The 27,746-nt window shown below is 37.6% G+C and overlaps 2 protein-coding genes across 2 annotated transcripts in view; one reads left to right on the top strand and one right to left on the bottom strand.

Moving 5' to 3' along the window:
* The window catches only part of PTEN (phosphatase and tensin homolog), a 106,462-nt gene extending 85,592 nt beyond the window's left edge, over window positions 1-20,870 (bottom strand). Inside the window, exon 1 of the mRNA XM_005565882.5 lies at window positions 19,947-20,870. Within this exon, the coding sequence (XP_005565939.1) occupies window positions 19,947-20,025 (79 nt within the window). The 5' untranslated portion in view covers window positions 20,026-20,870. The remainder of the gene's footprint in view (window positions 1-19,946) is intronic.
* Window positions 20,871-21,160: 290 nt separating this feature from the next.
* On the top strand, window positions 21,161-24,234 carry KLLN (killin, p53 regulated DNA replication inhibitor). Its single transcript, XM_005565881.5, has one exon. The coding sequence runs from the start codon at window positions 22,001-22,003 to the stop codon at window positions 22,538-22,540; it is 540 nt and encodes a 179-aa protein (XP_005565938.1). The 5' UTR covers window positions 21,161-22,000; the 3' UTR covers window positions 22,541-24,234.
* The last annotated feature ends 3,512 nt before the right edge of the window (window positions 24,235-27,746 follow it).

The raw sequence follows: 27,746 nt of genomic DNA, 5'->3' as shown, positions 1-27,746 counted from the left end.
TGTATCAATTTGCCTTTTAAGTATTTATTTTATTGTAACTTAAGAACATATCTAATATACAATCCCAAAAGAAAAAAATAGTATGTCTGAGTTTTAGATTTGGGAACACTAAATTTTCAGTGTGTGTGTTTTGCTTATTTGTAATTTCTAATATTTCTATGATGATTACAAATTACTCATGTGATTTAAAAAATGTCATATACTAGCATACGTATGTATCCCTTATGATGAGTGTCTTTTTATTTTATCAAATATGAATGTATAGTTAGCTATTATTCCTGGGTTAATAAACTAACATTGTTTTAAAATAGAGCATATGATTTTTACTATTTTAAAAGTAAACAGGGCCAATATAGGAAATGCAAGAGATAAATATAAAAGATATTAACACAAATCTAGTACTCAATTGTAGTATCTTTTACACTTCTTAGATTTATATTCTTTTAACTAATTTTTGATGGAAATAAAAATGTTGGTTACATAGTGATAACTGTATCATACATACAGTATATCCTATTACATTTTTCAAAAATTTATTATATTTTCCCGATACAAAACTTGGGAAAACAATTTTAAATGACAATATAATATTATATTGATGGGTGTACCGTGGGTTAATGAACCATTTTACTACTGTTGGACATTTAACTAGTTCACAATTTTTAGGTATTATGACAAACATTGTAACAAACATCTCTATGTTTATGTCTTTTTAATGTTAGTGGTCATTTACTTAGGAATCAGGCTACCCATGTTCAAATCCCAGTTCTAATACTTTGGCCATGGGCAAGTTACTTAGCCTCTCTAAACATCACTTTCCCCATCTTTAAATGGGAATAATTCTAGTATGAACTACATAGGGTTGTTGTGTTGAGGATTAAATGAGTCCAATGTATATAAAGCACATAATAAGCACTCAATATATACTAGCGATAAAATATTTCCCGATTAAAAAATTATTTTTCTCATATCACTGATTACTGTATATACAATATACAGTATATTTCTGTATATATAGAAATGCATACATAGTACTAGCTATTTTGCCTAAGTTGGATGGTTACCACAGCTCCAAGAGATCTCAGATATAGTAGACAGTTTCCTCCCACATGCTAAATTTGTTTTAATTGAGGTATAATTCAAATAAAACAAAATACACAGATTTTAAGTGATTAGTTTGTTTTGATTGGTAAACTGCATATGCCATGTTTGGACAGTCTTGACTTAGGTGTTACAAGAATCCTTTCTCACCAAAGAACAAATACCTTCCCAAAGAAAAAAATGTAATTAAGTTCTAAAGTCTGTCCACAGAAATCAATTTAATCTATAATATAGCTAAACTATATTTGAAATAATGTGGCTATCCTTACCAGCTAAGTAAATTTTTATTGCCTGTTCTAGGCATCCAATCATAACTTGAAACACTAGAAATATGTTCCAAGTTACATCTAAATAACAAAATATCTTTTCTTGAACAACTTCTGAGTTGACATCTAAATAATGTATCTACCTTATCTCAAATCTGTATTTGCATCTAAATTAATGGGGTATATGCTAGAAATTTAACTACAATTTTCAAGTAGGATATAGTAACTAAAAATAGCTCCCTAAATCTTATTTCATTAAGAACGTATTCCTGATATGTACACTAAATCTTATTTTAACTATGATGGTTTGCTAAAAGCTATTGTAAAAAGTTTCTTTGTAGTGCTTAATATATAGGTATGCTTATCCTTCAACAACTTATACAGTAAAATGCAGTGTTACAAACCAGTAACTACTTTTCTGCCATAACTATTTTAAGAATAATTATTTCCACAGATCACAGATATTTTTTAAATTATTGCTAACTAAAAGTTGCAGTAACAATATGAAGCTATAACATATACATGAGATATGAATGATAAAATAGAAAGTGATAATACAGCTTTAGAGGTAATGAACAAAAAGCTTCAAAAGCAAAATCTGAAGCTGCGTGACTCATAAAACACTGACTTAAACCAGTAGCCAGGGTGGAAGAATTAATGAAATCAGATTAAGAAGAGAAGATAACAGGAATGGAAGGCAAGTTAGCAGATACCAGGACTTTATCACTTAGTTTTATTTCCTAGGAACTTCTGGAGATTTTTCCCTGATTTCCATCAGTGCTTTCAAACAACACACAGTTAGGGTTCTTGTGAGCAAAAAAGAAACTCAGCAACTGATTCAAAAGTTACATCACATTTACATTTCTTTTAAAATTTTAAGTTTAAACAAGTATTTTCCAATTATGTCACAGTTAAATCCATATTATCAACTTTTCTAATGAAAGTATGCTTTAAATACAAATCTCATGAACTTCTATTACTTTCTCATTTAATCAAAGATTTTACATTTCTTACTAGATTTTTTTTTTTCTAATAAGCTATGTTGAATTGTTAATGATGGGCTCTCATTTCTAAATTGAAGATTCATATTGAGCAGAAAGCAGAAAGAGCAGTTCCTTGAATTTTCCAGTTGAAAAAGTGTCAACTGTTCATTATTTAAGAATAATTTGTCCTAAAGAGCTTCTCTGCACAGCAAAAGAAACTACCATCATAGTGAACAGGCAACCTACAGAATGGGAGAAAATTTTTGCAATCTACTCATCTAACAAAGGGCTAATATCCAGAATCTACAAAGAACTTAAACAAATTTACAGGAAAAAATCAACCCCATCAAAAAGTGGGCAAAGGATATGAACAGACACTTCCCAAAAGAAGACATTTATGCAGCCAACAGACACATGAAAAAATGCTCAACATTACTGGCCATCAGAGAAAGGCAAAGACCACAAAGAGATACCATCTTACACCAGTTAGAATGGTGATGATTAAAAAGTCAGGAAACAACAGGTACTGGAGAAGATGTGGAGAAATAGGAACACTTTTACACTGTTGGTGGGAGTGTAAACTAGTTCAACCATTGTGGAAGACAGTGTGGTGATTCCTCAAGGATCTAGAACTAGAAATACCATTTGACCCAGCCATCCCATTACTGGGTATATACCCGAAGGATTATAAATCATGCTACTATAAAGACACATGCACACGTATGTTTACTGCAGCACTATTCACAATAGCAAAGACTTGGAACCAACCCAAATGTCCATTAATGATAGACTGGATTAAGAAAATGTGGCACATATACACCATGGAATACTATGCAGCCATAAAAAAGGATGAGTTCATGTCCTTTGTAGGGACATGGATGAAGCTGGAAACCATCATCCTGAGTCATGTCCTTTGTAGGGACATGGATGAAGCTGGAAACCATCATCCTGAGCAAACTATTGCAAGGACAGAAAACCAAACACCACATATTCTCACTCATAGGTGGGACTAGAACAATGAGAAGACTTGGACGCAGGAAGGGGAACATCACACACTGGGGCCTGTTGTGGGGTGGGGGGAGGGGGGAGGGATATCATTAGGAGATATACCTAATGTAAATGACAAGTTAATGGGTGCAGCACACCAACATGGCACATGTATACATATGTAACAAACCTGCATATTGTGCACATGTACCCTAGAACTTAGAGTATTAAAAAAAAGGAGGAATTTGTCCCAATATATAAAACATATAATCATTCCTGTACAGATCAAATTAATGCAGCCTAAAATCTTATTTTCTAAAGGGAAAAAGGTACATAGGTACAAAGCTTGAACTATAAATATTAAGAGGAAGAGTGCTCAAAAAAATGGGGTTTTAAGAATAAAGAAGGAATAGTCAGGAATAACACAGGAACATTTAAATATTTACTAGGTACCAAATCCTGTGCTAAGAACTTAATGAATATTGTCATTTAATATAGAAGACCAAGGTTCTACTTCCAGCTATGCAATCTCAAGCCCATAACCTCAGGTAAATCACTCAGTCTCTGGGCCATATATATTTTTGTTTTGTTCTTCTGTAAAATAAGGATAATACCACTTGTGTAACTTCTTCGCTAATTATTTCAAGGACTAAATGGGATACATGAAAATATCTATAAAATTGAAAAGGACTCTATAATCGTAAATAAGGGGTTGTTATTAGATGGTGCATGAATTCTGTTATTTAAATTTAGTTTAAATATCTCATTACAAGGCAACTCAACATGGTATGTTTATAAATAAATTGCAAAAGGAGGAATTCTGGCATATTAATTAACTTAAATCGACTTTAGCATAAATTTTAGGTTCCTTCTAACACTTTCTAGTTAATCTGCTGTCAGTGCCAAACCAGAAAGGAATACTGCCTATCTATAAACTCTACTGAAGTTTTCTACTTCTCCAAACAACCTGACCTCACAACTTTCATGTTTTTATATTATATGAATCTGTCATGAGTAAAAAATCTGCACATACTTTTGCTTTGAAATAGAAGTTTAGATATCTTCCTAAATGGAATCATCACACTCTTCAAAAGTAATATCAAGACTTGCTAGTAATTCTTCTCGTTAGCAATACTACAAACTGGTTCATTTGGCAACAAATCTGCAACTTGTAAAAACAAACTAAAATACTGTACGCTCTTTAATCCAGCAATCCCACTCTAGCAATATATTCTAATAAACCAAAAGTAAACTATGTAAACATATACACAACTATACTATTTATAAAAGAAAAAAATAAAAATAACCCTAACACAGTATAGCAAACAAACCATGGTAGTTAGCCTCACCTGATGAAATATTACCTCTATAGCTTTAAAAGTATCTGTTGACAAATAAAAAGTGTATTCGTGGAAAAAAAAAAAAACAAAAAACAGACCAGAGAACAGTATGAAAACACTGATTACAACTTTGTAATAATGTGCATGTAACCAACAGGGAAAGATAATTTCCAGTGACACACATCTAAAATAGAACTAACTTACTTTCCCAATTGAACTCATTAAACTTAAGAACCATTTTTAAAGCTATCTATCCAAACCAGATACAGGAAAATTACACACAGGTTTACAAAATTTAATTTTTAAGGGAACAATCAAGGTGCTCTGAACCTTGATTAAAGTTAAGCAAATTAGAACTTCAGGAAGATATCAAGTCACTCACTGATAATGTTAGCAATACTCTAAAATCCAAAGTATAATTTAGTATATTAGCTGACAGTGCACTAGACTTCTCAACTATTTTAATCAACTTTTCTTCATAGCAGGTATTAATTATGAAATAATCTATCGTCAGACATGGTAGCTCACGCCTGTAATCCCAGCATTTTGGGAGACCGAGGTGGGTAGATTACCTGAGCTCAAGAGTTCGAGACCAGCCTGGGCAACACGGTGAAACTCCGTCTCTACTAAAATACAAAAAATCAGCTGGGCATGGCAGCGTGCACCTGTAATCCCAGCTACTCAGGAGGCTGAGACAGGAGAAATGCCTGAACTTGGGAGGCAGAGGTTGCAGTGAGCCAAGATCGCGCCACTGCACTCCAACCTGGGTGACAGAGCGAGACTCTATCTTAATAAAAAGAAAAGAAAAAAAAGAAATTATCTACAATTGCTCAAGCCTACATCTGTGATCCTCTAAAAATTTAAGTTGCCCAACTAACTGGTTTTAACGAGTATACCAAACAATTACCTTCTTCCTAGGTCTCTGGACGAATATGATAAGACTGGTTTCCTGTTTCAGAACTCTGCTGCTGTTAAAACACACACACACACACACACACACACACACACACACACTACAGTTTTGCTCTCACTAAAAACATCTAAGACTGACCACTAATGAAGAATCAAAATATAGATATAACTTACATTATCAGCTTTCAAAAATATTATTAGTTCAATGACATGTGTCAGACATACTTGTCAACAGCATCATATACTTGAACTAAGCCAAATGCCAACTAATTTTCTACAGCAAAATCACAAAAAAAGCATATGAAAAACTGTAAAAAGTTAAAATCATAATGCTGACCCGGCAATACCATAAAGTTCCTAAAACAGCACCTTTAATACTCATCTTTACATTCAACGTTAGATTTATAAGTTGATTCTGTAATATCATTCTGCTTACAAAAGCTATGCTTTTATCATTTATTCTGTCAGAGGTGATTACCCTAAAAGAGGTTTTGGCTACTCTTATAATTATGCAGAAAGACATAAGGCCACTAATTTTTACAGCAAAAAAGATATTCAAACAGGTAAAGTGCAGAAGATGTTAAGGGATACCAGTATTTTGAAAAACAAAGATCTAGTAACATTTAGTGCATATTCTCTCAATAGCTGCATTTTGAAAAAATAAGATTCCAAAATTTCCATATGCAGTAATTATGCAGACCTAACCATGAACGAATTCACCAATACTTGAAACCTATACATAAGGTACTCAGAAAACAAAGTTCTAATACAAATGTGTCTCTGGCAAGGAGTTTTCTTTTTCCAATAAGCCAACTGCAAAACTTTTATAGTTGCGAATAATAATCAAAATCTACCTTTCAACGCCCTCTTAATTTGAATATTTAAAAGAGAAAAGTTCCAAACAAGTGTGTGCTAGATTGCATCATTTTATATTTGGCTTTAATGTAATAAAATCAAGTCTCTTTATTCTATACTGCAAGCCAGGAAATTGGTTGGAAATTACTTACTTTTTTTCCAACTGGCAAAAATAGCTTTGTCTAAGTGCTGCAGAATTTTAGTCTAAAGAAAAACATAAACTAGAAATGCGCGTGAATTTTTAAATATGAAAGCAAACATATTGTCTGTCATTCATTACTATATTAGTAAGAATCATAGAATATTGTTCTAATAATATAAATATCTAACAATATTAAATGATTCCTATTCCCACTGAAGGTTATTTTAACTATTACACCAACTTTATAAATCTTACTTGACAATTCATTCTCAAGTAGTGAATTATCAAAATATCTAAAATTACATATACTAAAATACTAGTCAAAATCATTTTAAATTTTAATAATATGCAATTATAAAATATATTAACAGATTCAAAAGTAAGTCTGTACTGCTTGGTTTGAATAGATAACACCCTTAGTTTCAATAAACTACCTATAAATGCTTGTTATTGAAGGGATACCATTTTATTATGAAACCAATTATTGTAATGGTGAAAAAGTACAATTACTAATTATGATTAGCTGTAGAATTTTCATATTGAAAGGACATACAAAAAAACAGAAAATATTTAGGCTGCAACTTCAGAGAAAAAACTAAGTTAACCGTTTCAACCAGTAAATAAGCTTTTAAAACATACAAGTTTAATACATGGGAAGATAAAAGTGCCAATAGTTAGATGGGAGAGACAGGAATAAAAACAAGGGACAGAAACACATAACACCTTTTCACACCCTTTAAATACTATTAAGTAAACAGAATAGGTAATGACTTTTAAACTTTTAATATTCAGGTAAAAATCTCACCTACATATGTGCCTCACTTAATGTAAGAGATATAATTTATGTATACATGTCTATTCAGAAAGGCCCAAAAGGTATTTTTTTCATAGCCTATAATCCAGTTCTCACCGAAGTCTACAAACTGATTCTAGTAAAGCAATCTACTTTCCTCACAGATTAATCTAAAAATTGGCAAGATGTTTCTTGTAAAAAAAAAAAAAAAAAAAACCATAGGCCACAGACACAAAGTTGCATTTGAAAACATAAATTCAAAACCATATCTAAACTTAAATATTATTATGTTAATCATTTGGCATAACACATTTCTCAAGAAAATGTCAACATAATAAATAAAACAAGGTAAATTAAAATCAATCAGATTCTATAATATTAAGCCAAATACACAATTTTAAAGACTTATACAATTTGGTAAGACCAAATTCTTGTGGGTGAAAGTTACAGAAACAACTTCTATAAGTGGCTTAAAATGCAACAGCAAAATTTTAAATGGGGAAGCTAATTTGCATACAGACAAGAATTAAGTTGTAGAAGATGAAGCAAAGAACTTGAAAAACATTTAAACAAATTTTTAAGAAATTCTTATTAAATCAGCTCCCTGATTGAGTCCTGTAATACTGAATTCTTATATATCTCAGCCTATTAGGAAAACTAGTTTAAAATATCAAAATCTTGTATAACTTAATATCTCAAGTTAAAACATGATGTCCAGTTAACTATCCAAACAATTGAGAAAAAACCAAAAAACAAAAAACAAAACCACCAAATGACTAAAGGCCAGGCGTTTATTACACAATCTCTAGTTCTCAGCCAGTATCTGTATTTTAATAGAAAAATATAAATAACAGTATAACTATTGTTTCATTTTTGCAAAAGTTTAAAATTTGATATTAGTCTTTATAAAAATCATAATTAGCAGATTATTCCAAAAACAGTGGTGTCAAAACCACTTATATCACTAAATTATCTTAACTTTTTCATACATTTGAGTAACAGATGGTAGGCCTTAGTTCTTGGACACTACACAATAATCACAATCTGTGTAACCTTTTCAGTATTAAAAAAAAAATCCAAATAGTATTAATAACCAGCACCTTAGCATATTTTATAGTAGTATATATAATCATAACCACAATCTAGATATGTAAAACTGTGTCATACTTTCAGTATACTAAGTTATTTATTTTATATAGATTTCCTACAGCTAGTCCATGGAAGATATTCAGATGTAAGAGTATTTCTTGGGTTGCCAAAAAGCATAAATGCATACACTCACAAACAAAATTCTTTTTGCCATCCCTGTTTTCATTAGCACCCCACAAGAAGGTATATACCACACTTAGATCAAAATTTCCTTAAGTTTAAGAGTTGAAACAATTTTACCTCATTTGGAAAAATGGTAGTCTAACAAGTAATCTGGCTTTTATTTAAAAAGAGACTAATTTGTTTCTACCTCAATATTTTAAATATTGTTTTGTTCTAACTACATGAATAAATGAATACCGCCTCATTGATAAAAAAAATTATAATTGAATAAAGTTAAGGTTATTTGTTTTAGTATCTGACACTTAAAAATTATGATAAAACAAATGAAAAATTTTTAAGCACAAATACTAGTACTGATTAAAAATGCAAATAAATAGCAAATTGGTCAATTAATATCACACTGATTACCTGGGCAACTGTGCAAATATAAACCATTCAAAACATGCTTCGGGGAACAGTAACATCATTACAAGTCAATACTCCTTTTGATTAAAAAAACAAAGCAATAGTGTTATTACCACTTTACTATAAAAATGATGTGGCGGTTTATTCTAATTACCTTCTATATCCACTTTAATTTCAACACAACGTAATATTCTTACAACAGGAAAAGGAAATTGATAGATCAAAAGTATTCAGCTAAATTTTACTTAGTCTCACTTAAATAAGTAAAGTATGCTTTCAGTATTAAATACAAGTAGAGTTACTATATGTAATTTAGGGGGAAAAAGCTTCAAGGCTCTAACACTTCAGTTGGGTTTGTATAACATTATGATTTCATGAATCAAAACCATGAAAATCTTCTCTAATATTTAGGTCATCTTAAATCCATCAAAAAAATCAGAAAATAAAAAAAAGATGGAAACAAGCTTAATAAACGTGTAAGTACAGGAAAATAAATATTTCTGATGATTTCACCATTTAAAATAATTAAGGCAACGACAAAGTGCTACGGAAATTATTTTTTAAAAAGAACACCCTCAAGTTCATGAACTAGGCTTGAAAGTACATGCATATGAACAAAACTGGAAGCTAAAACGAAAACATTAAGTTTCACAGAAGCAGGACAATGGGTGATTTTTAAAATTCTTTTTAGTCATGTTTTTAATAAAAGAAATTTTCTTAAATACAATAAGCACATAGTTTTCATTCATACACTGAAATAAACATCATAAGCCTTATTCAACTGAATTGTAACAATGAGTCCTATTTGTCTTAAATAATTGGTATCTCAAAATATCCTCTGTATTTCAAAGAGAATTGTTAACGTCAAATCTTAAATTTCTTAAGAATTTTTTAAAAAATAAGGCCTTGACATTTTATTCTGCATTCAAAAGTGAGAGGCAAAGCAAATTGTAAAATCACGCAAACAGAAAAAAAATCACAGCAATCTATTCCTAGAACACTTTCGTAATTATATTTGTCTGCCCTAAAAACAAAACAAAACCAAAAAATTCAGAATCCACTAAAGTTACCCCCTTGGCATCTTCCCATCTCTGGGCTAACCTAAAACTCCATTCCGTTTTGGTTTTTTTTTTCTAAAACTTCACTTTAATACAAGTTTCTAATTTAGATAAATAAAGCACTTTAATTCAACAGGCTGGCATAGCAAATTTAGGGCCTAGAAAAGAATGCAACACATGGATCAGAGAACCTTAGAGTCAGCCCTATTTTCTTTACCTAGAAATATTTAAGAAGTTCGTATAGCTCGTCAGAAATTTGCAATTTTACATTGTACATTTAACTTCATCATATCTGACTATAATAAAAGCAGCTTTAGAATAAAAAAGCATATGGTCAAAGAATGCATTAAATAACAAAATAGTAAAAGTAACTCCCAACAGTTCAACAACTACATAATTAAAGGAAAAAGGATTACTTTAAAAACTACTAGCAACATTAAAAAAAAATTTAAACATCCTTCTGAATACTACATACAGAATTATACTTAAAAACACTTACGGAAAACATCTTCAACCTTTTCTAATAGAAGTTCAAAGCAACACTTTCATAATCAGCCAAAGAACACATGAGCCCTCTGCAAATAAACCTTTTTTGTTATTAGGGATATCTTCTGTGGACAAAGCTCTTATTCTAATACAAAGAATACTGGCCTAGCAGCAGTCAGAAAACCCAGATGTTAGGACTAACTCCATCACTGATTGGTAAGTTGACCTTCTTAAATATCACACCTGAGGGCAAAGGTACTGATTTTCATCAAATATTATACTTATTATATACCAGACATTTTACACAGCATTTTGGGATAATTCTTCATTGACGGGGAGGGGTCTTGTGCCATACAGGATGTTAACCAACATCACTGGCTTCAAACCCCTAGCCAATAGCACACTCCACCACCCCAGCTGTGACCACCAAAATGTCTCCAGACAATGCTAAAAGTCCTAGAGGAGGTGAAAGAGGATCATCCCCAGATGGCAACCAATAATCTGAAAAAAGACCTCACCTACACTTTTAATAAAGCTAAAAAACCACTGTACAAATTTAGGATTTTTACTCCCATTTTGGAGTTGTTGAAACAGGGTTCACTAAGGTTAGGCAGTGTATCTACATAACTGAGAAGTGGCTGAGCAGAGATGTATTTATTTATTTTTGAGAGAGGGTCTCACTCTGTTGCCCAGGCTGTAGTGCAATATCCCAATCACAGCCTGATGCAGCGTCAAAGTCCCAGTCTCAGGTGATCCCATCTCAGCCTCCTGAGTAGCTGGGACTACCAGTGCGCACTACAACACCCGACTAATTTTTGTATATTTTTGTAGAGACAGGGTCTCCCCATGTTGCCCAGACTGGTCTCGAACTTCTGGACTCAAGCAATCTGCCAACATTGGCCTCCCAAAGTACTGGGATTACCGGTGTAAATCACCATGCCCAGCCTTGAGCAGAGATTTAATCTGGACTTTAGGTCTAGCCAACTCCAAATCTATGCTCCATTCCACCATACTGCCTTTCTAAACTCACTACCTCGTCTATAAAATCAGGATAACATTTTCCATGCAAAGCTACTTAGAGTTTACAGATCAAATGAGATAATGCATGTATAAATTCTAATAACCTAAAGGAGCATAACGTGTTAAGGGTTTGCTTGGTGGGAAATAGTGTTCATCGGTGATCCTCAAAGTGTGATCCCCAGACCACCAGAATCAGTATCACTTGAAAACTTCTAAGAAATAAAAATTCTCAGGTCCCAATCCAGACCTACTGAATCAGAAACTCTGGGGGTGGAGCAAGCAATCCATAGTTTAATAAGCCCTTCAGGTTATTCTAACACACTGAAGTTTAAGAACCACTGATGTAACATAATGGGAAAAATACTGCACCGAGTGCCAAAAAAGCCCGGCATCCTTCTTCAGACTCATTTCTTTCACTAGCCATTAACAAGATACTGATTCCACTGGAGCTACAATTCCGAAGCTGCAAAACAAAAATTAAAAAAGAAAGAAAAAAAAAAGTAATGCCTGTTCTGTCTGCCTCTTAGGTTGCCTGTTTTTCTTTGCAAAATTAAATGAGCTAATGATTTAAAAAGCGTACTGTTAATCAAAAACTACATAAGACAGAGTATATACTAGCTAATTCAATATCTTTCATAAATGATTCTTTCCAGGTATACAATAAATTTTACAACATGGTCAAATTAAGCCTAGCAAAACAGTGTTTTTACCTTAGAAAAATGAATAAAATAAATTTTTAAAAAATCCCATGTATTCCATTTTATCGCTGACAATGTAAAATAATTTATAATACACACTAAAAAAAAAAAAATACCTAAAAAAATCAAGCTTAATGACATCCCCAAAATTTCATTTTAAAATTACAGTTTTCAATTCTATCTAAATCTCCAATCAGTTTAGAGTAACCAGAATACTCAAAAAGTCTCACAAAGAGAGGGAATTTTAAATGGAAAAGAATCCTGCATTTTAAAATAAGCAAAAAGTCTGTAACTTTAAACATGTATATGATATTTATTAATCACTCTAAAAATACAACTATTCAGGCCAGCAATGGTGGGTTAAATTTTTAAATGCATCTAATTAACAGAGTATCTGAGGCCAGGCATGGTGGCTCATGCCTGTAATCCCAGCACTTTGGCAGGCTGAGGCAGGCAGATTACCTGAGGTCAGGAGTTCGAGGCCAGCCTGACCAACATGGAGAAACCCCATCGCCACTGAAAAAAAATATAAAATTAGCCAGGCATGGTGGCGCATGCCTGTAATTCCAGCTACTTGGGAGGATGCGGCAGGAGAATCGCTTGAACCCAGGAGGCGGACATTGCAGTGAGCCAAGATCGCACCACTGCACTCCAGCCTAGGCAACAAGAGCAAAATTCCAACTCGAAAGAGTATCTAATTCAAATCACAATGCATTTCATAATACCTCAAATAACTACATCCTCTTCAAAAGATCAAAAGTATTAAACAAAATTCACAGAATACAATCTTTGCACTAGTAAAGAACAGAGAAGCTTATTGTACTTCAGCCTGAAAATCTACAAAAACCAAAGGAAATAAAAGTCAAAGCTATGCTGAAGTGCTCTAGTATTAAATCAATAGTAAGTTTTAGGTAGTGATCCAAAGCAAAAACTAAGTGCAAGGAGAGAGATTGATTTACAAAACTCAGCTGTGCTCAAGATGCCAAAATGCACAATTCAACTCTACAACCTAGACATGGACCAAAAATATAGCTAGTTTACAAAACACACAAAATGCATTAAAAAAATCACATAATCAGACAGTTACATAGTATCAGACAGAGTGTATTCACTCTGCAATATAAAACACGCACACACACACACACACAAAAATCCACTCACTGGAAGTCAAGTGCTTCACTACTAAGGGTGCTGTGGTACATCTGGGAAATCAGTGCAGGTCAAGGGTGGGAAAAAAAAAGAACAATCCCTATGTACACACAATGGCCTTTACTGGACAGATAAGCTTATTTCATCTTTCCCCATATTCAATAAGAAAACATTAAGAAAAAAATTCTTTAGTTCTTTAGTTCTTTCTTCCCACGTCTTGCGCCTAAATCATATTGAGAATCCTGGCCAAATGTGGAAATAGGACACAATAATACAGAGATTGAATACTTTAAAAGTTCCCATATCATATTAATGCATTACAGATTATATTAAGTGTAAATTTTATTGTAATAAATGTAACTTGACATTCAGTTGCAAGACTTCCTCGAAAAGCTGAAATTTTCAAAAGGAAATGCTAAGAAATACACCTCTATTGACCAAAGTTTACATAACTCATACTAAGTTTATTACATTTGAGGCAGAGTTTACTTTATGTGAATAAAAATGTATGATAGTTAAACTGACCTATCTTCAACACTAAAGAAAATTTAAGATTATAACAAAGTTTAAAAATTCTACTTCACTATGCTAATAGGAAGTTTTTGCCTTTTATATCTTAAAGCAAATAGTTTTTGATTGGCATAATTTACTTTGGTCAACAGTTTGAGTAAGCAGAGATTTATCTCCCATTTCTGATGAAACAGCAAAATCACAGACATGTCATACTCGGACTTCCTAAAGGAATACCCTTATTTTTAAAGACACTTATAACTTGAAACAATTAAAATCCTAACATGGCCCAAACTGAGGAAATTCAGTTACAATCATACACCATAAAACACAAACAACTTCCCTTCATACATAACCTGAAATTACAGTTTTTCAGAGCAGTAACTAAAGTATTTACAATGTGGCAGGTACTATGCTAAAGGAATTACTTCTATTATCTCACTTACTATTCAAGATAAACGTATGTGGTAGGTTCCATTATCATCCCCATTTTCCAGATAAAATAGATTGAGAAAATCTAAATAACCTACTCAAAGTCATCCAGCTACTAAATGGAAGATCCAGGATTACAAAACAAGCAGCCTGGCTCCAGAGCCCACACTGCCTCCCTAAAATCTACAATGAAACAATGTATATGCTTAAAAGTATAGATAAATGTAATACTCAATATTTTAATGTAATTTAAAATAGATCTGACCATATTTAAAAATTACAGAACAATTTTAGAACAATCCAAGGTAATCTTTTCTTTAAAGAAACGAAAATTTATTTTTAATATTAAGATAAAAGGTTTCCTAACTTTGTATACACATATATACACACACACACAGAATTCAAATACTTGTTAGAGTCACTGTTCATATTCAAAGTGATAAGTACTAATAATAATTATTTGTATAATTACTTAAAATATAATGCATAAACAGTCTTCTTTTTTACACTATGTGGAGATCAAGAAAATTCCTTTGATGGCAGATACAGCTACAATATCCATCTCTAAATATTCTCAACACTGGCCGGGCACAATGGCTCACGCCTGTAATCACAACACTTTGGGAGGCCGAGGCAGGCAGATCACTTGAGATCAGGAGTTCGAGACCAGCCTGGCCAAGGTGGTGAAACCCCATCTCCACTAAAAGTACAAAAACTAGCTGGGCATGGTGGCATGCACCTGTAATCCCAGCTGCTTGCGAGGCTCAGGCAGGAGAATCACCTGAACCTGGGAGGCAGAGGTTCCAGTGAGCCGAGATCCCGCCACTGCATACCAGCCTGGGCAATAGAGTGAGATTCCATCTCAAAAAAAAAATAAAAATAAAAATAAAAAATTCTGAACACTGCCAAAAAGTAATGCCTTGAAGATGTCCACACATGTCCTAATGTCAACTGTTGCAAATGAAGAGTCTACCTTAACTATACATAACTAAAACTTCCCAACTAAAATTAATTCACCCCTAAATTATGTTATTCTTCTATTAATAATTGCCAATACTTATTTAATCCAGTGCAGATTATTTTAGAAGAATGAAATTGCTAATACTTCCTCTGCAACCAATGAAAAAATTCAAAAAACTAGGGGAAAGGTGAAGAGTCAAGTACAATATACTAATTTCACCTTTCTTGACAAATGAAAGTATTTTACATTAGTGAATGCATATATTCAATATGTACAAAGAGAATCATCAAACACAGACCAATATACTTTTAACCACCTACGGAACAATGTATATGTGGCGGTAATACACCCTATAAAAGACTTACAGTTATCAGTTTGCTCAGCAAATCCTTACCAATCTAAGGTCAGTCTAACCTCAACATTATTCTTTCTGATAGCAAGTGCATTAATTTCAAAGCTACCAGATAGAAAGCAATTGTAAAACAGAACTGACTACCCCAATCTCACAAATTTCCTAAGTCACTCTCTTCAAAACAAATCCTAACATCTTTTCTTAATGAATTTGGGCCACGAGATGAATTCTTCAGTGCTGACTTTGAAAATCAAGTTTAACAGAAAAAATGAAGAAAAAAGTAACAAGGGTAAGAACTAATGGATTCTATGTAATAAAACTTCAGAAATGTTTGTTTAACCCAATGGTTTCTACAGAAAAAAAAAAAAAAATACATTTCTTAAGCTACGTTAATATCACATTTTCTGGAAGCTAAATCCTTGTAGTATAGCAGAGGCCTCACATTTCAATTAAGCAGAAAATTGTCATATGCATGCAACACTTTTACAATTCTCTTTACAAACTCTGAAGTCACACACAATATCAATAATAAAATTGATTTCCTAAGCTTTTGTCTTACCAAAAAGATTGAGATGAAAATTTAAAACTAAACGTTTACTTCAAGTGAATTAATGTTAAAACTTTGTGAACTGAATTTCCCATAACAAATACTCCTCCATTAAGTCACTTAAGTGATTACTTCAGAAGTAGCTTAAAATATTTTTTTAAGTGTTGCGCTATCACCAAATGAACAAACAGCAAATGGAGGCAAATTTCAAAATAACACTAGACAATAAGAACTGAAGACTTCTTCACTTCCAAAAAGTAAGCCATTTCGTAACACTAAGTAGTTTATATATTTTATGTGGTTATGAGAAAGCAGATACACTGTTTCATACAAAAATTAAAATATCACCAGTTGCTTTCCCCATGTTATTAAAAATAAAATTCTAAAAAGGTACTAAAGGAACTTTACTATCTTCTAAAACTAAGTTTAAAATGAAGGTGGTTATACCTCACCATATTTTATTATCTTTAATCATTTAGTATTTACTTAGTATATTATAAGCAATGTAAATCTGCATTGATGACTATACTGCTGTGCAAACTTTTACACTGGCAGCAATAAAATTCCTTTTTCCTCACATAAACTGTACATTACTCCTTTCAGTTGTGCTTTACTCTTGAATAAGCACTATGAAAAATGAAGTTTGTAAGTTATCATATAGCAATTAGGTGGTACAGTCACGTTTTTCAGGAAATATAACTTAGCAGATACAAAACAATGTAAAATAAATATTGTGAATAGAATATTTTTTAAAACCCTCATGATTAATTTCAGTAATCACTTACCTTGAGGTAATTTAGGTAACTTCAATAGTCACTGTACTCTCTAGTAGTTAAAAGTATTCCCTGTGAAGATTTATTTGAAAAGAGGCAAATCTACCAAACAATAAAAATACAACAGAAGCCTAAAGTTTCCACATACCCCAAATACACTATTTTTCTATAGTCTCAAATTCAGCACTATATTTCAGACTAATATTAATATATAACCCTACTAACAAATATTTAGAATAATTTAATTTTGCGATATTTTAAAACTGAATTATTGTCCTCAGTTTTCCTCGGAGAAATGGCTTCATTATTAATCTTTCTTTACCAGATAAAAATACTCCAATCACTACTTTCATAAAGGAATTTAACTTTTCACAGGTTAGCTGCCGAAATAAATACTACAGCATGCCAAAGACAAAGTCCTCAATGACCATTTTAATGCCTTCCCACCCCCATAAACAGAAAAACAAGCAAACCAAGTACGTTGGAATATCAAAATTATTGGGAGTGCAATTATCAAAAAAGCAAGCACTTCATTGACTTTCCTCACTGACTTTTTTTTCATACCAACTTTTGGCTCAATAAAACCACAACTCTAGAAATCAAGTGTTATTAGTCATTTGACACAATATTTGATACTGCTTTCTATGCATAACTAAAAGTACAATTTTAGAGAAAGTTTTAAGTCACATAAATTTCATGTGTAGAGACCCACATACTCTGAAATCAAAGGAAATGCCAGTCACATCACAGCTCACATGTAAAAACCTGGTAGAATAATTTTAAGGTCTTAATAACCCTGACAATTTTAAATAAAGTGGGAAAAGTAAAAGTAGTGTGTATGTACTTTAAGTGCTGAAAGAAATCTGTCTCCCAGACAGCATTTAATTATTTTCTTCAGAGGCTTTTTTTTCAAAGTTACATAAACATTTAATTTTTTGTTCCTATATATTTGGATGACTGCTAATAGTAGTCCAAATGCTAATAGTAGACTGCTTTGGAAGTCACAAAAGAATTTTTTCCATAATTATCTTCTGGGCAAGCGGGTTTAGCCTTAGTAACATTTTTATCTTCCAGTTTAGCCTTAGTAACATTTTCAATTAATGCCAACTTCAAAATTTGCAAATACTGTTTTAAAATAATATTACTGACTTAACAGAAAACTAAATTTTGGGAGGCTACTTCTTCAGTAAGTTTTATATTCATTTCAAAACAAAAACTTGGGCAAAATTAACTGTGCACATGTATATGCAGCTAACATAATCCAAGGGAATAAAACCTCTCCCGATATAAACGTTGTCTTAAAAAAAAATCTTCCCCACAATTTTTAGCAGGACATATAGACACTGCAGTGTCACGCTACCTTTAGACAAAATGCAACTGATACTTGCTAAGAAATAATTTTTATTAAAAATACTTTGCTAGTACTTATGCAATTACATAATTTTAACTAAATATTGTCCACTGCCACAATTCGCATTACCAAACTCATATTACCAAATTTTAGGCCTTGATAGAGCCTAAATGCTTCAGTCACTTCAGACCAATAACTTCTGTTTTCACATACCTTATACACTGGCCTACCAATAGCTCTCAATTCCTGTCAATACTTTCCATTCTGCAAAATGAGGGCCCCATCCCCATCCCTAATCAAAACCAGTCTGTTGTACCTGAAACTGCAAAGATTCATGCTTTTCGATGACCACTAACTTTTGAAGCCCGAAGGCCTAACTTTTAGACAACTAAAGCTATACACTGTTAAAATTCTTGGGCTTCTGTCTTATTCAACAAGCTGACTCAGTAAATTTAATACACTGTATGAAAAAAGCTAACATACCTACAATCTAAAGCTGGAGTAAACTTCTCTTGCCAGCATTTCTGGATATTAGCTGGTAAAATTCACTTGACATTCTACACAAATCAGTGAAATTAACAGTACCAAAAGATGTCAGAGAACCTGAAATCTAAAAACGGTGAGCAGCAATTCTGGCATCACAATACTTAAATTTCAAGCATGAACTGAAGTTTTATCTTTGCAATCTTCACTTGCCACACACAATACCCTTGAACCTACACATTGTCATCTGGGATCAAAAACTACTCAATATCCATTCCATGTTTATGACAAGAGCACTGAACATTAAACGCTACTGAAGTGCAAATTTCAAGCCCTATCCTACATCATCCCATAGGGAGAGAAAAAGGTAAATATAACAAAGATCTAGTAAGAACGCCTTATAAGGTATATTATGGCATTATTGATTTCAAACTACAAAACTTCTAAATACAGTCCAAAGTTGTAACTTAAGTGTAAAACATTAACAAAACTACTTTTTGCACTCAATGTGCACCATATATACTGAAAATTATTCTGCTTCTAAAGTTATGCAAATCAGTCATATTTTAAAAGAATCTATCAATGCAACCCAGGAAACTAAAACAATCACTGCAAGATTCTGATGCAATATGCATACGTGCAACACTAATTTTCATTTTATTCTGATCTAAACCCTTGATCTAGGGCCTAAGCCAAGATTTAATCGAAATATGCTCAACCTCAAAGCGTCTACTTTTTTGTTCATTTAGGAGACCGGATTACCGAGCTCTCTAATCCACTAACAGCATACTGTATTCTGTATTAACGGACAATAGCCCTCAGGAAGAGACCGTATAGACAGCCTAAGCAAGCAATCGGTGCCTCGACACTTGCAACCAGGCAAGAGTTCTGTCTAGCCGAACACACCCTAGGTTGAATACAAGAAAAGAAACACAAAATATATGACCTAGCAACCCGACCAGGGTTAAATGTTATAGTCGCCCAAACTAGGGACATTTTCGCATCCGTCTACTCCCACGTTCTAAGAGAGTGACAGAAAGGCAAAGAGGAGCAGCCGCAGAAATGGATACAGGTCAAGTCTAAGTCGAATCCATCCTCTTGATATCTCCTTTTGTTTCTGCTAACGATCTCTTTGATGATGGCTGTCATGTCTGGGAGCCTGTGGCTGAAGAAAAAGGAGGAGAGAGATGGCAGAAGCTGCTGGTGGCGGGGCTTCTTCTGCAGGATGGAAATGGCTCTGGACTTGGCGGTAGCTGATGCCCCTCGCTCTGCCGCCGCTTGGCTCTGGACCGCAGCCGGGTAATGGCTGCTGCGGCGGCTGCTGGATGGTTGCAGCGACTGGGCCTGCTTCTCCTCAGCAGCCAGAGGCCTGGCAGCAGCGGCAGCGGAATGGGGAGAAGACGAATAATCCTCGGAACGGCTGCCTCCTCCGGCGGCCTCCGGAGCCCGGGCCACGGGGGGTGCGGCGGCGGCGGAGGGGAGGTTTAAAACCGGCCCGGGTCCCTGGATGTGCCGCCGCCGCCGCCGCCGTGTTGGAGGCAGTAGAAGGGGAGAGACCAACTCTCCGGCGTTCCCAGCCCTGGAAATGGTGACAGGCGACTCAGACCCCCTCCCTGGAGCTGCAGCCGCCGCGGCCGCCGCGGCCGCCGCTTCTCCCCCCCGCTCCAGGAGCGGGAGGTGCCGCCGCCGCCGCCGCGCCTCAGCCGGCTCCCGCCCGAGCCCACGGCTTCCACCTTCCCCTTCAAGAGAAGCCGAGGAAGCGGCTGCACGGTTAGAAAAGACGAAGAGGAGGCGAGAAACGCCGCCGCTGCCGCCGCCGCAGGCCGGCCGGCTCCCCGAGGGCGCTGCCCCCGCGGCTGCTCACAGGCGCTGAGAGGGGCTCCGGGCCGCGGCCGCCGCCGTCTCTCATCTCCCTCGCCTGAGCCCGGCCTCGCCTCACAGCGGCTCAACTCTCAAACTTCCATCATGGCTGCAGCTTCCGAGAGGAGAGAACTGAGCGCAGCCGCGTCCCGGCGCCCGAGCGCGTATCCTGCCGCAGTGCATAAAGAGTCCCGCCACATCACCGCCCGCCGGCCTGCCCGCCCCCTCCGCCGCCGCGCCGGGAGCCCGGGCTCCTCGGGAGACCGAGGGGAGGCGGGAGCTGAACGAGAGGCGGACTGGACCGTGCCGGGCGAGGGGAGGGCAGGGCAGGGGGCGGTAGGCGGGGACAGAAGCGGTAGCTCCGGGTGCGAGCGCAAAGCCCCCAAGCCGTAGGCTCTACTGAGCATGCCCAGTGTGGCTGCCTAGAGCTCGCTCGGGCCGGTTCCGAGCCGCCAGCCTGCAACTGCACTTGCCGCGGCTGCTTTTGCAGCAGCGCGAGGCGAGGATAACGAGCTAAGCCTCGGCCTCTGCCCAGAAACCCAGCCGGAGGCAGGGTAGGCTGTTGCGGGGCGGGGGTGGAGGACTGATGATGAAAGCTGAGATGGGTGCGTTGAGCAGTGTCACTGACTCGAGTCTCAGGTTACCTGTGCACAGGTGGAAAGGACCAGGTGACCACGCTGGTCAGTATACAGGGAAATGCAGGGACGGTCCTTGCAAGGGTAATACCCTCCCCCCTGCCTCTGCCCCTGGATTTCCGCGGCGTGGACTGCATTCGCTCTTTTGCATCGCTGTCGATCACAGTCGTTCGCAGAGATTTGACTGTAGCAGCCTTTGCCTAGAGATTCCTCCTTTCCCCAACCCTGTGTCCTCAGGATGTCAGTCTTAGCACAAAGAGCAACCTGCTATTGTGTTTCCAGCGTGCATCACCTCATCCGGCTCCCTTGTAGCGCCCCACCTCTCGCTTCCCCGGTAACTCGGCTTGTTTGCCCTAAAAATGAAAGCTCTCAGCCGAGCGTGCTGAACGTGAACACATCGCCGTTGAATTTCCAGAGCCCAAAGGGCACCTATCTAAATGAACTGAAAGAGGATCCCCGTGAGTAGGACGCACCCCGCAGCCCTCTCCTGCGCCCGCTCCGGTGCCCCTAGGAGACTAGAGCATCTCTCCCCCTCGGGCTCCAAGTCAGTTCGCCGCGTCGGACTCAAGCTCGGTTCTTAGAGACCACCTAGCCCCGCCCCCCCTTGGCCTCCGTGAAAACCCGGCGGGATGGATCGCCCGGGGCCAGGCTCCACGCGCCCCGGCCAGACCATGCACGTTCGGGGTTACCAGGTTGAGTGGAAAGTACGGAACGGTAGGAAGCTGCAGCCCAGCGAGTGGGCGGGGCAAGGAGACCTAGGAGGGTTCAAAAGGGGGTGGAAGGATACACGGGCCACAGTCGGAACTACTTTCCGAAGGAGGTCACGTGTGTTCCTAGTTGGGGAACTTTCCAAATTCCCACTCCCCAGTGATAGCTCCGGAGGCAAGTACTCTTCTTTTGCTCGGGGTGTTCTCGCCTGGTGCAGGCTGCAGAACCCCAGCCCTTCCCGCGCCGCGGCGGAAACAGGGACTCGGACCAGCCTCCCGAAGGAGCGCTGTCGGGGCTGGCGCTTGGGGAGCTGGTTACACAAGCACCCACATCCAAACACGTGCCCCCGCCTCCCCGCCTGCTGGCTGCCGCCGATTCTTACAGAACGCGGGGAGAGAGTCCCCAAGCTGGTCCTATTCCTCGCCTGCTACCCTAAGAGCAAGCCAAGGACGGAGACCTGAGACTCCTAGCTCTAGATCGACCTATACTGCGCCTTCCCAAACGTGGGAAAAGGATCTGGGCGCTAGGGGTCTCGGGCCTCTCCCTCGCTGATGCCCTGCCCCTTAGGGTGAACCCTTTTAGTTCTGTGCTTGCGGGTTATCTCCTGCTGCAGCCCAGAGCTTGCATTCTCTGATGTTGCAACAAACGTCCAGTCACTACCCCTGAGCTGGTGAGCGCGCCCCACCTACTGTAGACTCAGCCAAGTGACTTATCTGGTCTGAGAACCTCGTCAATGGCCGTCAGCCCAGAACAAACCTGTCAAGTCCGCTTACAACCCCGACTGGGCAGACCTGTCGCCGTGAGAGAGCTAATTCAGAAATGCAGAGTTGGATCGCGCTCCTTCTACCCCGCACCGCACCCGTCAAGGATCTACAAAGCAAATAGTCGACCCGCTTAAAGAGAATGAGCATCAACACCAGTCTGGGAATTTATTGTTTTTTCATTTCCCTTAGGAAGTAGAACTCCAGACCACAATTTGAGTGAAAAAATATCTAACGAGACCTAGGTTGAAGCACTGAGTTGTTTTTCAAACTTTGAGAGAATGAGAATCAATCTGCATGTGTGTTCAATAATTGTAAGTGCCTAGGAAAGTCTAAAGAGGATTTATGCCGTATTTGAGAAAGAGGACTGTATATGTGCACATCATAGTTGCAGGCAACCTGTGAAGACTGGAAACCCCAAGAGACCTAGCGCAGAAAGCCACAGGCCATTACCTAACTCCGGGACTACTAATTAAACCTGGGATATTTACAGTGTTCTTAGAGATCTCTGAGGCGCCGTAAAACTTTGCACTTATATACAGCATTTAAGATAGCTCTACAGGAGTTAACAACCTGCTGAAGCTTCAGTGTTGATATTTATTGAAGGCTGGTTTTGTGCATAGTTCTGGTCAGCTTGGGAAAGGCAAGGACCACAGTGGAAAAGGAAATGGAAAGCAACCGGAAAAGAATAAAAGGCAGGCCTCCAGTTGGTTTCCAGAGATGCAGATACTGTCCACATAGCCTAGGGTGAACTACAGATTTCATTATTTTATAAATAACCAAGGATAAGGAGCTCCTGATGCCTAGGTGTTCTACTAGATTGCATGGTAAAAACCAGAGCTGTGTTTAATTATCAATTACTACGTGGTAGAAAAGGGAGGAATGAAGATGAACCTTTAAAAGGGGAGTAGATTAGAGAGGGGTAAAATGTCTCACATTTGTTTCTCAGGTTGCTGATCTTGTCCCCGGAGTCACTGTTATTAGCACTGCCCTACTCTGCTCCTCCCCTGGAGCCTACCGTAAGTGACAATTAGTCTCGTATCTGAGAACCTCTGAACTCCGCTTTCAGAGAAGAAAATGAAACAAGGGTGCATTCCTGTCCCTGGTGCGACAGGATCCTCTTGGATTCCATGGCACAGAGTTACTCTGGAGCAGAGAGGATCCGCATCACCAGCACTAAAGTGCTGGAATATGAGACCAGCCTCCAAGTACTTCCATCTGGCTGAAGAAGGAAAATGGGAAATGGGTTTTGCTGCTTCTCTAAACATCAGGTCCCTCTACTTCTCTCTAGTGGTGAATGAAAGGATCATCAATGTTGGCAGATATTTGGCCAGCCCGACAGCAACATCAGGTGGTTATTAGGAGTTGCTGAATAAAATCCTCCTTCTGTTCCTAGTGTTGTTTCTGAAAGAAATACTACTGATGCATCCTTTTCCAATTTTTTGTTTTTCTGTGCCTTTCTACCCAAATGGCTGGCCCTATCTAAAGTAAACAAAGTTTCAAAAATAGTACTTTTTTAAAGTTCAATTGAAAATACCTGCTTGGCTGTACAGATATTACAATACACTGGTCTCCAAGCACTTCTTTTTTTTTTTTTTTTTTTTTTTGAGATGGAGTCTTGTAGGCTGGAGTGCAGTGGCATGATCTCGGCTCACTGCAACCTCCACCTCCCGGGTTCAAGCAATTCCCTTGCCTCAGCCTCCCGAGTAGCTGGGACTACAGGCACACACCACCACGCCCGGCTAATTTTTTGTACTTTAGTAGAGGCAGGGTTTCACCATGTCGGTCAGGATGGTTTCGATCTCCTGACCTCGTAATCCGCCCGCCTCAGCCTCCCAAAGTGCTGGGATTACAGGCGTGAGCCACTGTGCCCGGCCGCACTTAGTTCTTTACCTGTCTGCGGAACCAGAATACCATAGGGAGAAGTAGAAGTTTATAATAAAGGGAGAATTATATAAAGCTTCAGGGTGACTGTAGTTGATTCGTGAGCATGATAAACCAGCTTTAATTATCGTTTCTAACAGCTGATTCCAAAACTCTATTGTTACTACATCAAAATGATGTCCAAAGAAAATTTCTTTCTTATTTTCTTTGATAAGCGAAATGACCAGCAACTTGATGTGGATGATAGAAATACTTGATGTGCTCTTTGTAGGTCCTCTGCTAAGATGTCTTTTGTGTAAACACTCTGATCGCTATGAGTGCCTTTCTCATCTCCCATACACTGGCCTTTCAAAAAGGGATCTAACTCAGTAGCTTTAATTTTTAAACCATCTTTTCTATCTCTGTCTGTTTAACTACTGTTTTCTAAATAATACAGAACATAAAAATATAATCATTGGATTGAATTTAAATCCATTCTTCCAAGAGTCTGAGGTGTTCCCCTTATTTCGTTTATCCTAATAACAAACATTATTGTTCTTTCATTACAGATAATTTTAAGACATTCTCCAAAAGGCACTACTGTGGGTCATACAAGTAACTATATTCTAAAAGAGAATTTTCCATTATTGTCTACAAGCTTCCCATGTCCCAAATCTCTCCTGAAGCTATTTCAGATGCCACGGTGTCATCTTTCACATCTTGGTAGAGAGATGTGCTGTATGAAATCATCATTCTCAGAGAAATAAGGGTTGAGTTGGTTGCTCCTGAGAACCACAGAGCAGACCAGGTACTCACTGTGTCCAAGTGGCATTCCGAAATTTTGTCTTGGACCATGGAGCAATACAAATAAAAAAGACCTAACATGACAAGACAGCTTTGACTATGTTAGTCTCCAAGCTAACACTGGCTACCAGTTATTTCCCTTAATACTAACTCTAGCCATATGGAACACATTTTTTAGTTTTTTTTTTTTAGACCTCCCAATAATAGAAAGAGGTAATTCCCATATACCAGCAAATATTGGGACACCTACCAGGTGCTTCACAGAATAACCCGAATTTTTTTTTTTTTTTTTTTGAGACGGAGTCTCCCTCTGTTCCTCAGACTGGAGTGCAGTGACATGATCTCGGCTCACTGCAACCTCTGCAGAATAGCCCGAATTTGTCTAGGTAGAGGGACATTGAGAAGGAGCCAAGACCCAGCTCTGCCTGACTCCTACAATTTTCCCCTGCAAAACATCCTTCTGGCCTCTGAGGCATCACAAAAAACCAGCACCTTTTTCAAAGAGAAAATGCATGGGACAAACAGCCCTGGAGCATGAAAAAAGGCAGACTTACAGCTTATCTGCTTTTTCTTTCCTTCTTTTCCCTTATCAAGACTCCACACTCCAGAATCTTTTTCTGTGCATCCTCTTGAGGGTAGGGGATCTTATCCCAATTCATTTATTTAATGATTCAATCAATAAATATTTGGGAGCCTATTAAGTGGCAGTACTGTTCTAAGCTCCATGGACAGAGCAGTGACTACTATGGCATATAGTGTTCACCGTCATGGAATTTAGTCTGCATTGAAAACTTGACTTCTATGGCTGACGTTGTTACAACCTCTTCCCAGCCCATAAAGTAAAGGTAAAGCAATGGAAAATACCCTGATATTTTATAATTATTTTGTTTTGTTTTTGAGACAGAGTCTCGCTCTGTTGCCCAGGCTGGAGTGCAGTAGCACAATCTCAGCTCACTGCAACCTCTGCCTCACGAGGTGTTCAAGCGGTTCTCCTACCTCAGCCTCTCGAGTAGCTGGGATGACAGGCATGCACCACCATGCCTGGCTAATTTTTTGTTTTTTTTAGTAGAGACGGGGTTTCGCCATGTTGGCCAGACTGGTCTTGAACTCTTGGTCTTAAGGGATCTGCCCTTTTCTGCCTCCCAAAATGCTGAGATTACAGGCATGAGCCACTGCACCCTGCCGGATAATTGTTTTCAATTATCTATTGCTACATAATAAATTGCCTTAAAACTTTCTGCTGTCTTCCTCTTGGGACCCAGGCACTGTGTAAAGAAGTTTGGGCTGGACCACTGAATGATGAGCAATCACAGCAAGAAAGGAGTCCCTAACCATTTTAGCTACTTTAACTGAGGTCCCAGACATGTGGGAAGCCATCTTGGACATTCCAGACCCAGCCAAACTCACAGCTGAATAAAGCACATGTCTGACCTGAACTGATACCATGGGGGCCACTTAAAACTTAGTAGCTCAAAACAACTACCACCATTTACTTCCTCACAATTCTGCAACTGGGGAAAGGCACAGCTGGACAGGTTGGCTCCCTTATGACATCAGCTAGGGTCAGACATGTGCTTTATTCAGCTGTGAATTTAGCTGGGCCTGGAGTGTCCAAGATAGCTTACCACATGTCTGGGACCTCAGCTAGAGTAGCTAAAAATGGTTAGGAGCTTCCTTTCTTGGTGTGGTTGCTCATTATTCAGTGGTCCAGCCCAGGGTTCTTTACATGGTGCTTGGATCCCAAGAGGAAGACAGCAGAAACTACAGGGTCTCTTAAATCCTGGGTTCAGAAGTTCCAGAATGTCACTTCCACCTTATTTTCTTGACCAAGCAAGTCACAAGGACAGCCCAGATTCAAAAGGAAGGGAAAGATACTCTACTCTTTGATGGAAGTAGTGGCTGGGATAAGAGAACTTGTTGCCAGTCAATTTGGGGACTAGTCTATCATGATCCATCCTCCAGCTACAACAGTATACGTATGCACATATATGCACGTGTGCGCACGTACACACACACACGACATACATAATACACTCACTCCCTTTCTCCAAAACTATTATTCTGTATAGCATCAGTGTTAAAGTTCAAGATCTAGTAATATATACTAGCCCAGATGTGGATGAGGCATTTCAGATGCAGCTTCTCTTCATCTGGAGACCTGTTAACTAAAAGACAAGTTACATACACAACATACAATACTGAAAAGGTGATAGGATAACTGCAGTAGACACGCCTGTTT

Source organism: Macaca fascicularis, chromosome 9, assembly GCF_037993035.2.
Source record: "Macaca fascicularis isolate 582-1 chromosome 9, T2T-MFA8v1.1".
Lineage (NCBI taxonomy): Eukaryota > Metazoa > Chordata > Mammalia > Primates > Cercopithecidae > Macaca > Macaca fascicularis.
The sequence above is the reverse complement of the archived record's forward strand: the minus strand, read 5'-3'. Positions and strand labels throughout refer to the sequence as shown.

Bases quoted from the DNA above. Each gene is read 5' to 3' on its own strand.
- KLLN (XM_005565881.5), top strand. From the start codon at position 22,001: ATGGATCGCCCGGGGCCAGGCTCCACGCGCCCCGGCCAGACCATGCAC.